Raw genomic sequence first — 13539 nt, 5'->3', positions numbered from 1 at the left:
TAAAAGTTCATCTAATATAACTATGTTAATTTAACTTGTTCAAAAATAATCTGTATGATGGTTAAAAACATAATTTGATTAAAAAAAATTCAAAATGATGTGTTTTTAAAATATTAAAACAACAACATATTAGACCGACCTATATCAATCTAAGTTAATTTGCTAAATCCATGATCTAGATTATGAGACAGGATAATTCTATAAAAAAAATTATGAAACTCAAATTTTAATCAACTCAATTTCAATTGATAAAATGAAAAAAAAAATTTAATAAAAAAACAACTCGAGTCAATCTGAGTTAACTTACCAAACCCGTAACTAGAGTTATGTGACCGGATAAATTCATAAAAAACAAATAAAAAAAATATAAAGTTGAATTCTCAATCAACTCAGTATTCAAAGACGGAATTGAAAAAAAATCAATTAAACAAAAGATACAAAAAAATAACTCGAATTAGTTCGGGTTAACTCGTCAAACCCATAAATCAAGTAATGAAACGGGATAACCTCATAAAAAAAAAAAATTTAAAAAAATCTAGTTCGAAATCAACTAAATGTTGAAGAATAAAATGTGAATAAAATTAAACTAAAAATAAAAAAACGAGTTAACTCGTTAAACTTGCGATCTAGATTATGAGACCGGGATAAACAAACTCTTAAAAGATAAAAGAAAACAAGAAAAAAGGAAAAGATACTACTTTTTAAGTAAAGAATGTATTAAGAGAAGGGGATAATAATGTTATCTCCTCAATTAATTCCCGTTAATAATAATAATAATTAATCGGTTATTCGACTTCGATGGAAGGCCTATTGTCATTTTCCTTTATTCTTGAATGTCTGGTATTATATATTGATCTCACAGTCAACTTTATCATTTATTAAAGTCAATTTTATTATAGACACATAACTGATATATTTATAATTAATGTTTTCTCTGAACTTCATGACATATTACTTGGCTATATCCCTGTGATGTGGAATTATCCATTTTAACTTGATGGTCTGATTATTTATAAATGAATACATTTTTTATCATATTAATATTTATATAATGATTTTACCAAATCATATTCGATGATAATGAAAGAGAATAGTACTACAGTGAATTGATATGTATGCACGCGCGCGTAGAGCACCCTACACTGCTTCTGTTTGTCATGCTTTTTTGTTTCACCGTTTGGTTGCAGCTCGCAGGTGGCTGGTGCTGCTGCTCCGCGCAGCGCTGTGGCCTGTGCGGATACCGTGTAGTTTTTTTCTTCTTCGGTGCAGATCTCATATTGTTTGGTATAAGTAAAGGGTTGATTACTTATTAATTATCCAGCCGTGCCTTGGAGTATTGGTTCCGGGCACGTGTGTCTCACGTGAGTGTTGTGTTCGAAATTCAAAGGTTGTATACAATATAAGGTACCATGACAATGACAGACCAACTGGTTATTGGATTCGAAAGTACTAACGTGGGCTTTCACCTGTGGTACGGCGTCGTCGATATGATTGTGAGTGATTATGGCAACTACTTTTCTTTTTTCAACAGATTGTGTTTATGGAATAAACAGGATTTCAAGAGAAAGAAACGTATTTACTTGGCATACTGGGAGGATAGTTCTCCTATGGTAGTACTGTCAATTAAAATTGATTTATCCAAATAAAATGCTCAGCACCCTTGGTGCAGGCATGGAGTGCACCCAGCTCTTTCACGAGCTCGAGCTCAGGATCACATCCTCAGCTCAATATACTAGCTAGTTCTTCAAAGCTAACTACTAATTTCAAGCATTTGTTCACTACTACTTATCAACAGTCCGCCTCCGAGATAACGAGAAATCCACATTGGTTTCTAACTCCCACTAGCGGCCATTGTTTTCTTTTTCATATTTACAAAATGTGTCACATCAACATTGGATTTCTATCACACAAATAAACAAACAAAGATGATGATTATCGAAAATGGTCACCAGAAATTAAGATGCTCCAACCATGGTGGTGGGCTCAATATTGTCATTGAGCTAGCCAGCTACCTGTGAACTGTGATTTTCCTCCGGTCCTTGTAACCTCTCTATGTCATTTCTATCTCCCCTGGCAAGCTGGCTTTACCGGGCAGCATTTGGCAACGCAATAGCCATATTTTGATGCTCCAACTTTCCTGGCCACAACAAGGCTGTGATGTGTCAGATATTTCCAGCTCAGCTGGCAGTGCTACTGTTGCCTTAAAAAACATGAAATCGATGCCGCTATCTGGACAATCAAGTTCTTTGTGGGATCTTGATGCACCTTGATTTGCTAGAGGAACTGATCGCAGAAGCACTGTATGACCACTTCCCATGTTCTTTTCTCGTTGTATTTCTGGCGCATGGGCCATGCACGCACGAGCAGGTGCCGGGTGTTGCTATTAGTTCTATGACTCTGTATATTTCTAGATTCATCCTGTCCAGTTTTAGAGAGATCATAAACAGATAGAGAGCTAATTTCCCTCTGTCCGACTGTATAATAAACAAGAAGTTATGTTGTCACTTGTAACTTAATCGATCTTCGTAATATATAGTTTACACAAAGTAATTAATATTGATTATTAGTTTTCATGGTTTGGGAAACGATATATTTAATCTTTATAAATATATCTATAACCTGTTTTTTATGTTATTTTTTCTTTACTTTAAAAAACATAAATAGTAATAAATAAATAATATTTAACTTTTTTTAATTTATACTACAAGTATTAATTAAGGATCCAGGGTGCCTTAGTGACGCGTTGTTGTTAAAAAGTAATTTGATGCTCCTAATCAATTCATATGTTTTTTTTTTTTTAATTTATTGTAAGCACTTAAGAACATTGTCATATAAAATAATAATTATTTACAATGTTAATTCAATAAATATCATGATTTTTATTTTTTAACACAATTCAGCAATTAGTGAAGTTTAATAAACGCATTATAATGTTTAAGGAGAGTACTAATCATTAGATTTTTTATTAATTAATTTATTTTGATAAACTATAAGGACTAAACGATAATTAACTCAAAAGGAAATAATCAAGGAATAACTTAATTCTTAGAATTTATTTTTCTTTTCTTGGTGATTCATCAATATATATTCATACAATTACAAGCTCTAAAGGGAATCACCAACACAGTTTCCTTGGGAGATCGAAGCTGTGATCGCTGATATTAAATTTGATCCAGCAAGAAATACCAAATATATGTATCGTTAATTTTGCAAGCAGGAAAGCAAACTTAATTAGCTACAGATTAAGTTGCCAAATCTGCTAGGAAACGCTAATTAACCCCCTAAACTGATTCAGATCCCTTCCTAGAGGTTAACTTTGGTAAATATCTAACATTAGCAAATCTCCTACGTACAGAGGCCAAGTTTGATTGAATGGATAAGTGTACTTAATTTTTAAAAGAAAAGGAGAAATTAAATCCCAATATATTGGAATTAATATAATGTTGTTCTTAAGAGTTAATATAATATACCTATCAATATTTCTCTAGTGATTTTAACTTAACATCACACATCAAAAAACAAACTGCCTGAGAAGGATCACTTTATCTGATAAAGTCACACACGTATATTACGATCGATTGTGCTATCCTTACAGAAAAAAAAAAAAAAAAAAAAAAAACAACAAATTTATTCACTTACAAAATTATTTTCTTACAAGAGAGTATGTTTCACCAAAAACACGCGGCGAGTCTCCCTTGTCCCAGGCTAGAGTATGAACAGTGAAACAAGGCATTTAGGACAAAAATTAGATTTAGAAAGAAATTTATTTTTTAAGTATTTTTTTAAATACATTAAAATAATATATATATTTTAACAATTTAATAAAAATAATAATAATTTTAAGTAAAAAATTTTAAATTTTTACAAAAACATTTTTCAACCAAAAAATAAATGGAGCTTTAAGTTAATTTGTTTTTTTTTTATATATTTTTGAATAGTTTTGTTTTAATACGTTAATATTAAAAATAAATTTTTTTACATTTCCAAACAAGAACTTAAACACCCACACTGACGTGACGCAATACATCACAAAAAAATATTCTTACAAATTCAAATTCCCCCCTACTCTATAATGCTTCATGTCAATCATATAAAAACATGTATAGATATGTAAAATTATGGCAATGATTACATCTTAATAAGTAAAATACTGTATGCAATTTTAAAAAATTAAGATTTACTATCACGGGCAAAAAATAATTAAAACGTGTATCTAAAAAATCTGCATGCGGTTTTACAATTTCCGCTTCGGATGCCTTTGATCAAGGATTTGACAAATTATAAGATTTTGCCATGGTCTGCGGGCTGAACTGCTTTACCAAATCTCGGTCTCAACAGAGATGCATATGGGAGTGAAGAGGGAGGTAGAGAGAAACTCGACCCTCTGTATAGAATCTCAAGACATTCCCTTAGAGAACATGGGACCGTTCAAGATCCAACCAAACCCTTGTGGCGAGCGTATGTCATTAGAACTATGAACAAAGAAGCACAGAATACACCTGTGACAATTACCACCTGGGCAATACAAAAAAAAAAAAAAAATTGATTCACCAAATAAAAGCAATTTATAACCAGGAGCTAAATTCACCAGTAAAAGTATTCTGCCTACCCATTTAAACATGTAACCATGATTGTCATTCCATGTATATGGGATGTTCATGCCAAATATTCCAGCCACCAAGGAATATATGGATAAACAAACAGTCCCTGAACTCAGAAAGAGCTCTAACTGCAGCAAAAAGTGAAAAGACACAACATGAATAACAGGTCAAAACACATAAACAATCCATATGCGTGTTGCGTGTGCTTGCTTGTGAGTGAGAATGGGTCCCAGACTCCCAATACAATTCACAAAGAGAAAATCGTAAGCACCTGAATCAGCTGATTTCGATGATTGTCAAGCTGCAGAAAAAGGATGCATGAATTTAATTTAAGAAAACATGCATAAACAAGAATACAAACTTTAGTTTTCAATTTAACATTGCCTACCTGAATATTAATGTAATCCTCTGTGTCATCAATGTACTCTCGCAACTGCATATTTCAAAATGCAATTTAAAAGGATGGAAATAGCTTTGTAATTCTGGCCATAATGTGTGTGCCTTTTGTGGTAAAAAAAGGAAAAGCAAATAAAAAGCACATACCGTTGTCAATTTGTTCAATGAGCTATCAATTTGCATAAAGTAAGCCTGCAAAAATTCATCCATTTTCAAGAATAGGCCCTTTGTCCCAATTAAAATTAAAAATAAGCATCTAAAATGAAAGGTAAAACACGTCAGAAACCCTACCTCTAATAACATTTCAAGCTCCTCAACATCATTCTCGTCTCCACGAATTGTTGCCACACTTGCTCTACTTGCTCTAGAAATTTTTGAACCTATTGTTGGGGAAGCGGGAAACCAATTTGCACCGCCAGATATACTTACTGGTGAAGATGCGCCAGCCAGCTTTCTTGATAGGTAAAGGTCAGCCATATCATCATCATCATCCAGTAACTGCTCAAGTTCATCTCGCACCTGCAATAAATTGATGAGAATATCATTACCTATCACATTTGCAATTTAAGGGGACAGTTAAGCATGTTATTTTTTGTTAATGTTAGGCCAGGAAAGTTTTTTTCCAGTCCCTTCAGCAAATTCACAAACTAAGACCTAACTTATTTGTTATATAGCAGATTTCTTGGGCCAAGAACCTCCCAGCTGGATGTAGATTTACATAATCCCTGAATGAGCGACATCCTTAGCTACGTGTACTCCTTGCAAAGAACACTCACACTGTATATGAATCAGTTGAAACTGCTATTATCCAAAAATGCAAGTTGTTGGAGTGCATCTGCTAAACTGTCAGTCAACATTTTCTGTGACAGATGACTGAATCCAGTACAATTGGCCTAGAAGATTGCAAAATCAGAGGGCACTGAATCTTTCCCGAGTATTATGATCTAAAGCAACTCAAGGTCCTATTCTCATTTATTACATTCAAGTATTTCAGTCTCCTGGACATTTGAAATGACTAAAGATGCTAAAATGTTAAGTATTTTACACTGAAATATTTTGCAAACACCACCAACGTTATACACCTACCTTTTGTACCCGAGCAGTCAGCCTCGTCATTGCACTCTTCAATTTACGAACTCTATCCAAATTTCGGCTACTAATCTGCCCATTTATAAAGGGGAAAGGAGAGAGTCAAAATAGTGATAAACAATGCATGCAGGGTTCTGCATATAAGGTAAAATTAACTTTATCCAGCCTAAATTTTGCCTTGCAGGAAGAAAGAAAAACCTCGAGCAATGGAATTAGAACACGCAGGGTTCTGTTTATACAGTAATTTATTGAGTTCAAATTGTTGAATGCACAGTATATGCACACAATTACAAAATAAATTTTAAACTCGAAGGAACACATAAAAGATAACACCACTAACAATGATAAACAAAATTCCACCATCTCCTATATCACCATACATTGGGATCCTCCAAAACCCTTAATTTGTTTAGGGGGGTGTATGTCAAAATTTCACCCAGCCAGCTTTATAAAAGGATAAAAGGAGCAACATCATTGATAGTAGCAATCGGAAAAATAAACGAAACTCAACAAAACATTTTAACAAAATAAATAGTAAAACTCACCAACTTAACTAAATAAAACACCCACAGTTAAATTCAGGAAGAAGATCAATCTTCCAATACAATTCCTAAGGGCTCCGCCTAAGAACACAAGTACAAATCTATGAAGTCAAAATCTCAAAGATGTTCTTCCAGCCAGATCAAACATGCATCACACAACGCTATTGCATTCCTACAAGGTGTCAAGAAACAGTAAACAGCAAATATGCCACACTGCCATACTCGAAATGGAGGAAAAACCACCACAGCGGACAGAAAAAGAGATACGGCACCATTGAAAACAAATAGTGTTAACCAGTAAACACACAATCGTGCAATAGTCACCATAGTTATCTATCTCCCAAACAATATTTTTTTGTGATTTTACATTATCTGTTGCAAGTTTTTTATCCAATTCCTTAACCAGGATGTGGCAGGCATATTTCCCTCTCTGAGGAAAAATAATCAACAGAAGTAAAAGGAGGAGATTATTAAATAATAAAAGAATACTAATTACAAGGGAAAAAACAAACACTTACTTTGGAGGTGAGCTCATCTAAAGCAGGATAAGCAGCAGTCTCCAGCTCTGTTGTACGTGCAGCTAGAAAACTACAAATGGCTTCGAGGGCTACCTCCAAGGCACGGAATTCAAATGGAGACTCTGTATTGTACAACCCAGATCACTCAACAAGCAAGAATTTTCTAGATGAACCAACCATGATGCAAGGAAAACATATTTGCAGTACCAGCAGAAAAAAAAACCTCTACTCTTAATTATCAATGCAAGAATGAATAAATCAATGAGGCATACCATCCTCTTCGCCAGCTTCAACATCCTGCTGTCCACCAGGGTATTCTTTCCCATCTCCTTGACCTTGACGAAATACACTTGAAGGAGGCAATCGCCTTTGAAGTTCCTCGACAACAGGAATAACATTTTCATCCAAAGGGTCTCGAAGCAATACCTATTCCAGTTTTAAAACGAAATAATCAAAGCTATAAGCATGATTTCTTTGAGACTTTTTTTTTTTCAAAGGAGGGGGATTATCAATTCAAATTCAATTGATCACTACCAAAGAAAACTATTTTCTAAACCCAAAACCAAAAATTCACTCATTCAGCTATCAAAAAATTTAATTTCAAAATCTCAATTTTTTTTTAAAAAAAAAGGCATGGAAAAAGAAAGAAAACAGAAGCCACAAACCTCCTCGGAAGTAATAATTGCCTTGATATGCTGCAACCATTCAAAACAAGCAAATAAGCGCAACAAAAAAAATAAAGAAATACTTAGAAAAAAGAATCAAAATCTAAAAAAGAAAGAAACCTCCAAGTTCAAGACGATGGCCCCCTCACGACCGAGAATGGTGGAGGGATAAGACAAGAGAGGGTCTAAAATTCGGAGATCGCGGGCGTGAATCTGAACTCGATTCATGATAGCGTGTTTGTCCGCATCGAGAATGGTTCCTTGTCCGGTAGCGTCGACGAGAATCCAACTCCTGGCAGGATGCGTCTTCTTCTTGACGGCAGCCACCGCCAGAGGGTCCGCCGGCACCACGTACCCGTCCCTCGCCATCTCTCATCACCGTATCACATCACATCTCCTCCGTCCCTGTCAGGGTTCGCTTACTAATTTCTACAATTCTACAACCCCACCCACCCACCCACGCACCAGAAAGAATGCGTTTGTATTTATTTTACTCTATTTATTTACTATATAGAAGGAAAACAAAAAAAAAAGAGTGAGCGGTTTGATTTGGGTGAGGGTGAACGCAGGGAAGGGGTGAATGACGGTTGCGTTATTATCGAAAGAGATGAGATGATGGAGTGATCAATCAAGAAGATCAAGGATGTGAGACTGGGAGTGGTTTCTTTAATTTACACATGCGACGGGTGTTTGTTTAAAAATGATTTAGGAGAGCATCAATGCTGGTTTGACACGTAATTGACGGCTGGCTGCTTCCCGGTGGAAACATAAAAGAAAAATCTTAATTTCTTAATAAAATCATATTCTCAAATACTTTGGGACTGACGTGTCATCCGGTGAAGCTGAAACATAAAAGAAAAACATTATTTCTTATTAAAATCATATTCTCAATTTTTTTTAATCGATCGACGTGTGATTTTTGGAGTCGGTGTGGATTACTTATTAGTGTACTTTGGGACTGAGGTGTCATCCGGTGAAGTTGAGTTTTTTTGTATTTTTTTTTTAGCAAGCGGTAGATATTATTTTTTAAGATATTTTTTTAAAATCATATTAAAGTTTTGAAGGGAAAAAATAGACATGATTTTTTTTAGATTTATTTAATAATTTATTATTTATTTTAAAAAATAAATAGAACAATTAAAGAGGAGGTGATGAAACTCTTCAACAAAGTTTCAAATATCAGCTCCATTTGAAAATGAAATTATGGTAGGTTTAGAAAAAATAAAGTAAAGCAAAAATATAGGTTAACCAAATAAAAAATTCAATTGCAATCCATTAATTATTTATTTTTTTAATAAAAATAACATTATTTTATTTTATAAAAAATAATTAAAAATTAATCCGGGATTACCGGAGATAATCCAATTAAAATCCATGAATCAAGACAGTTTAAAAATTGTGCTCATTCAAATAAATATCTATATTCTCAATTTCAATAAACTGGGTATAATTTATCTAAATTAAAAATAATAATATTTGATAGGAAGGGTGGGCGTTTTACAAGAATGAAATTAAAGTTGATAATAATAAATCATATGGTAAAAACTATACTCAATTGAACGGAATTGAAAATAAAAGTGATTAATCTATCAAATTGATAATAAATTAACTTTTTTCATGAATTGATGAAACACACAAGATAAAACTATTGAGTTTAGCTCATTATTATTCCTCTCTATTTTCAATAACTCTATACGCTTCTCTCTCTTTCTAAAACTCCACAATGATTCATAAACTGCCATATCATAGTCCTCAACCTCCATCAAATCGCTCGATTTTGATAACATTGCAATCCAATGAAGCGAACACCAAATAGCCCCTTCCCTACCCTTCCTTCCCCCTCCCCTGCCCTCCAAGCTTCACAGACAGCACGTCCGCTAGGGCTCAGAATTGTGCAGCTCGTTTTGTGGCGAGACGAGCTGAAGTGAGCGCGTCTGTATTAGAACTGGCCCTCGTCTGTTAAATGTTTAATTGGAGACGGTGCCTCGAGTTGTTACTCAAACCTGTGTACTGAAATTTTCAAACAATGAACACTGTTATCGTTTTTAAACACAAAAGGGAGAAACCCAAAAGGAGTGCACTTTGCTGGAAGTATGGTTCCGGGATTTCTTCTGGTTCTTGTCATCCTACGTTGAAAAATCTCGAGAGACTGATATGGTGGTAACAAAGGAAGAAAACAGGATAACAATATGTAAAAGGAAGCCTATTTGGCAAAATCTTCAAAACCTATCGAACATCCACTAAAACTCTATGCACATTGAACAAGGCCAGCAAGAGAATGCCAGCAGCTCTCCTTGCAAAGCACAAACAAATAATATTCATTGTACCCAATACAAGGTGCTTCTATTTCTAAATAGAAACAAAACCCTCGACTCAGATAAATTTATGTACAAAGAACTCTCAACTCGTAATGTAGTTTAGTGAAAGAAACAGAAACGTGGGAAAAACTACACGACACCACTCTTTGTTAACCCTTCACAGCCAGGGCCTGCAAATGATCTATAAAATCTTGCAAGCTCAAATCATCAGTAAGTATGATTTCTGACCCATCTATGAATGTTGAATTCTGAGTCACGGATGGATTTAACTTGGCTAGAAGAAACCTAGCTTGACTACTGTGTTGATCGCACTTTATTAGCTTGGGTGCTGGAACTCGTTCCACCATCACTTGCTGTGCATCAATTTCAGGAGCTTCCAAAAGCTTTCTCAGATTCTCATGGTTTGGATCTTTGTGGTAACCAAGCTTTTTCCACTGAGCAATCTTGGACCCATAATGAATCACCACATGGAAGTAGGAATCAAAGAGCAAAATAACGTCAGCAAAAATGGAGCGAACATCTAGGAGCACAGGAACAGGAGGCCCATCAAAAGAGTATTGAAAAAGTGTAGGTTGTATCATGATAAGGGAACCCACTACCCCTTCACGGTTCAGCATCAGGCGGAAGAATGCAGTCTCATCAGGGGTACAGTTGAAAACATCTATGAACTGGGACCTCCTCAAGTAATACATGAACTGAGGGTAAAGAGAAAAGTTCGATGACAAGCGGAAGGAAGACGGATCTTCCTGGATATAGTCTCCAAACTTGGAAGCAAAGCAAATAAGGTCGTCATCCAGCCATCTTATAACATCTCGAGCAAAACATCTCTCTGCTCGGTAAATGGCTAGCCTGGCCATTACTGAAGCTGCTGTTTCCTGATCAAAACCAGCAGTGATTTCTGGTGACTTGTTTTCAACCCATCTTCTTGCAGCAGTCGTAACCCTCTTCCGGACTCCCATGTTCCCATGCCTGTAGCGTGTTATAAACTGTACTAAAAACGCAGACCCAGGTTCAGCCCTCTGTTCATCACATAATTCAAAGAAAAAAGCTATGCATGTTCTATTAGTTAGTGTACCAAGCTTCCACTTATAGGTGCCACCCTCCCCAGTCTCACGGTCACTGACTACACTGTTCTTTTTCCGAAGAGAAATGCATGGTCCAAGTGCTCCACAGATTTTTACATCTTTAGTTGTCACCACTTCAATTGTTGCATCAAAATACATCTTCAAATTCCCCTCTTCGTCATGACTAAAAATTTGCCGCAAGCACTTTCTGAATTGATCAGACTCAAACAACTCCCCTAACATCATGAACCCACCAGAGCTCTCAACAGGGCCTTTTAATTCTGCTGCACCTACTTGATCAAGAGAACAAGCAAAAAGATCTAGGACAACAGATGCATCAGATAATCTCTGTGAAAGCTGATTGTAGAAGCTACAGGATTTTGTATAGTACGATGCATGACCATTAATGAGGTCTCCATGAGTTCTGATGGCATTGCTAAGATCTGAGTCCACAACAATCCCTGGCCCCAAAGTTGCAGGTCCAGATGTGAAAATCATGATCCGGGAGCCTGTATTCACTGAGCATCCTTCAAGAAGTCCAAGTGCAACTGATATTGCAGCTCCTGTACACCTTTGAGGGCGATGTCCTGGCATGACTACAGCTAAAGAACAGATTTCTTCAATGGCAGTGGTGATATTGAACTCACATTCAGATACAGGTAGCAAAAATCCCAGCTTTTGGATAACTGGAGTCTTCCCAAGTTGCTGTTGCTGCTGCTTGGTGCTGTATATACCCAGAAATTGTTGGGTCTGCAGGTTCCAAGGTGAAAGAAAAACAGTGATTTTAAGTAACACAGAAATTTTTTATTTAACCACACGCGCGCGCATATCAAAAAGTTTTTTGATGATTTGTGGTATAGATGCAAAACAATGATACTCCTTCACTTATCTGGTATCTAGGAAAAATGGCTAGTGTGGATCAAGCTATAGAGGTGAAGTGAACGAACAGTGCTAGAGGCAAGTATGGATCAAGCAGTATGATCAAATCCCATTCGGCTTTCAAGTAATGCAAGCATGTCCCTGAAAAGCATAAAGCTTGAGCCATCTAATTAAAAAATAAAACCTCCAGCACAAGAGACTACACAAATCACAACAGCAAACTGCTGCTTAGTTTGGCTTTCCTAATCAGAAATTTTTATCAGTCATTTCAGAAAACAGTAATCCTTTTGTCATAAAAAATTTAAGTCCTTCCCAATTAATGCACACTTAATAAAAATTAAAATTTTTGAAGCATCCAATAAATATGCACAAGACCCACTAAAACATACAATTGCACATGGAAACTAATGTCCAAGCTTCAAAAGATTAGAATCAACAATTTAATAAACACTCAAGTAATTCTACAATTGAATGTTTGATCCAAGTACCTGCTCTGACGAAACCTCACGTCCTCCATGAAACACAACAACCCTAGAGCAGTCAGAAAACCCCAAATCATAAACCCTAACCATTGCATCGAAAGTAATTAGCCCAACCAAGGCATTCTCCGGCAACTGCTCAACAACCAACAACAACTCGTTCTTCACTGCCCTCAACTCCTCCTCGACCATACAAGCATCCACTAGAAACACAAACACCGGTACAGGCCCCGCAAATCCCCTGACCTCCCCACCAACACCAGCACCACCAATGCTCCTCGGAGTCCCCACGGACATCATAGACGACAATGACACATTAGACGAAGAAAGCCCATTAGACCAACCGTAACCCAAATGCAAATTAGACCGAAATTTAGAATCAACCTTGTCAATTTTGTATTCTACAGTATTGTAAGTAGGAAAAAGTTCAGCAGGAAGATTGGTTTCGCCGATACCTGAATAAGAAATAGGGAAAGGATTCCTGTTGTAGCAGAAAGGACAAACCCAAATGCGAGACTGATAATCTACACGAGCATAAGGGTTCAAAACAGCAGCACAGCGAGTGCAGATTAGAGGGTCATAAGTCAGAATCGGAAGCTCAGTTGATTGCATCAGTGGAGTGCACATGATGCTAAGTGGGATTACAAGGGAAGAAACTTGGTTCTTGGTAGTTGGCCATGCGTTCCACGACCAACGTAGGCCTTCGATCGCCTCCAATTCAACGAAGTCCATTCTGGGGTGGTCGGATTTTAAATGTGGATCTTCTGGGTTTTTTAAGGTGATTTCATGGAATGTTATGTTTTAAGAGGTAAAGAGGTTTTTTGAATTTTTCAAATGTCTGTAAATTTAGGATGGAAGAGAATCTTGGGATGTTGTGTCGTGGAAGTAATGTCGTGTTTGGTTGCTGGGAAAGTCCGTCAAGGAAATGCAAATATATCGCATGGTTTGGTCGGAAATGTTTTGAATTTGAAAAGTGGCCGATTGATCA

General features: G+C 36.0%; 2 protein-coding genes across 2 annotated transcripts; both read right to left on the bottom strand.

The window, feature by feature from the left end:
• Positions 1-4082: 4082 nt before the first annotated feature.
• LOC7467525 (magnesium transporter MRS2-2) lies at positions 4083-8549 on the bottom strand. Its single transcript, XM_002311624.4, has 11 exons — positions 7932-8549; positions 7812-7841; positions 7419-7572; positions 7147-7268; positions 6084-6158; positions 5289-5516; positions 5145-5189; positions 4990-5034; positions 4873-4902; positions 4610-4729; positions 4083-4515 (listed from the first exon to the last, which is right to left on the bottom strand). The coding sequence occupies exons 1-11, from the start codon at positions 8178-8180 to the stop codon at positions 4429-4431; spliced, it is 1185 nt and encodes a 394-aa protein (XP_002311660.1). The 5' UTR covers positions 8181-8549; the 3' UTR covers positions 4083-4428.
• Positions 8550-10001: 1452 nt separating this feature from the next.
• On the bottom strand, positions 10002-13539 carry LOC7467524 (protein transport protein sec23-1). Its single transcript, XM_024607619.2, has 2 exons — positions 12561-13539; positions 10002-11943 (listed from the first exon to the last, which is right to left on the bottom strand). Exons 1-2 carry the CDS (start codon positions 13281-13283, stop codon positions 10279-10281), a joined length of 2388 nt encoding a protein of 795 aa, XP_024463387.1. The 5' UTR covers positions 13284-13539; the 3' UTR covers positions 10002-10278.

This window comes from Populus trichocarpa, chromosome 8, assembly GCF_000002775.5.
Source record: "Populus trichocarpa isolate Nisqually-1 chromosome 8, P.trichocarpa_v4.1, whole genome shotgun sequence".
NCBI lineage: Eukaryota > Viridiplantae > Streptophyta > Magnoliopsida > Malpighiales > Salicaceae > Populus > Populus trichocarpa.
Note: the sequence above shows the minus strand (reverse complement) of the source record. Positions and strands in the feature narration are given on the sequence as shown.

Excerpts from the sequence above, each read along its gene's own strand:
- LOC7467524 (XM_024607619.2), bottom strand. The coding sequence starts at position 13,283 with ATGGACTTCGTTGAATTGGAGGCGATCGAAGGCCTACGTTGGTCGTGG. Across the intron at positions 11,944-12,560 it reads GTGAGGTTTCGTCAGAGCAG|ACCCAACAATTTCTGGGTAT; the intron begins GTACTTGGATCA and ends TGGAACCTGCAG.
- LOC7467525 (XM_002311624.4), bottom strand. The coding sequence starts at position 8,180 with ATGGCGAGGGACGGGTACGTGGTGCCGGCGGACCCTCTGGCGGTGGCT. Across the intron at positions 5,517-6,083 it reads TGACTGCTCGGGTACAAAAG|GTGCGAGATGAACTTGAGCA; the intron begins GTAGGTGTATAA and ends AATTTATTGCAG. Across the intron at positions 4,903-4,989 it reads AGGATTACATTAATATTCAG|CTTGACAATCATCGAAATCA; the intron begins GTAGGCAATGTT and ends CTTTTTCTGCAG.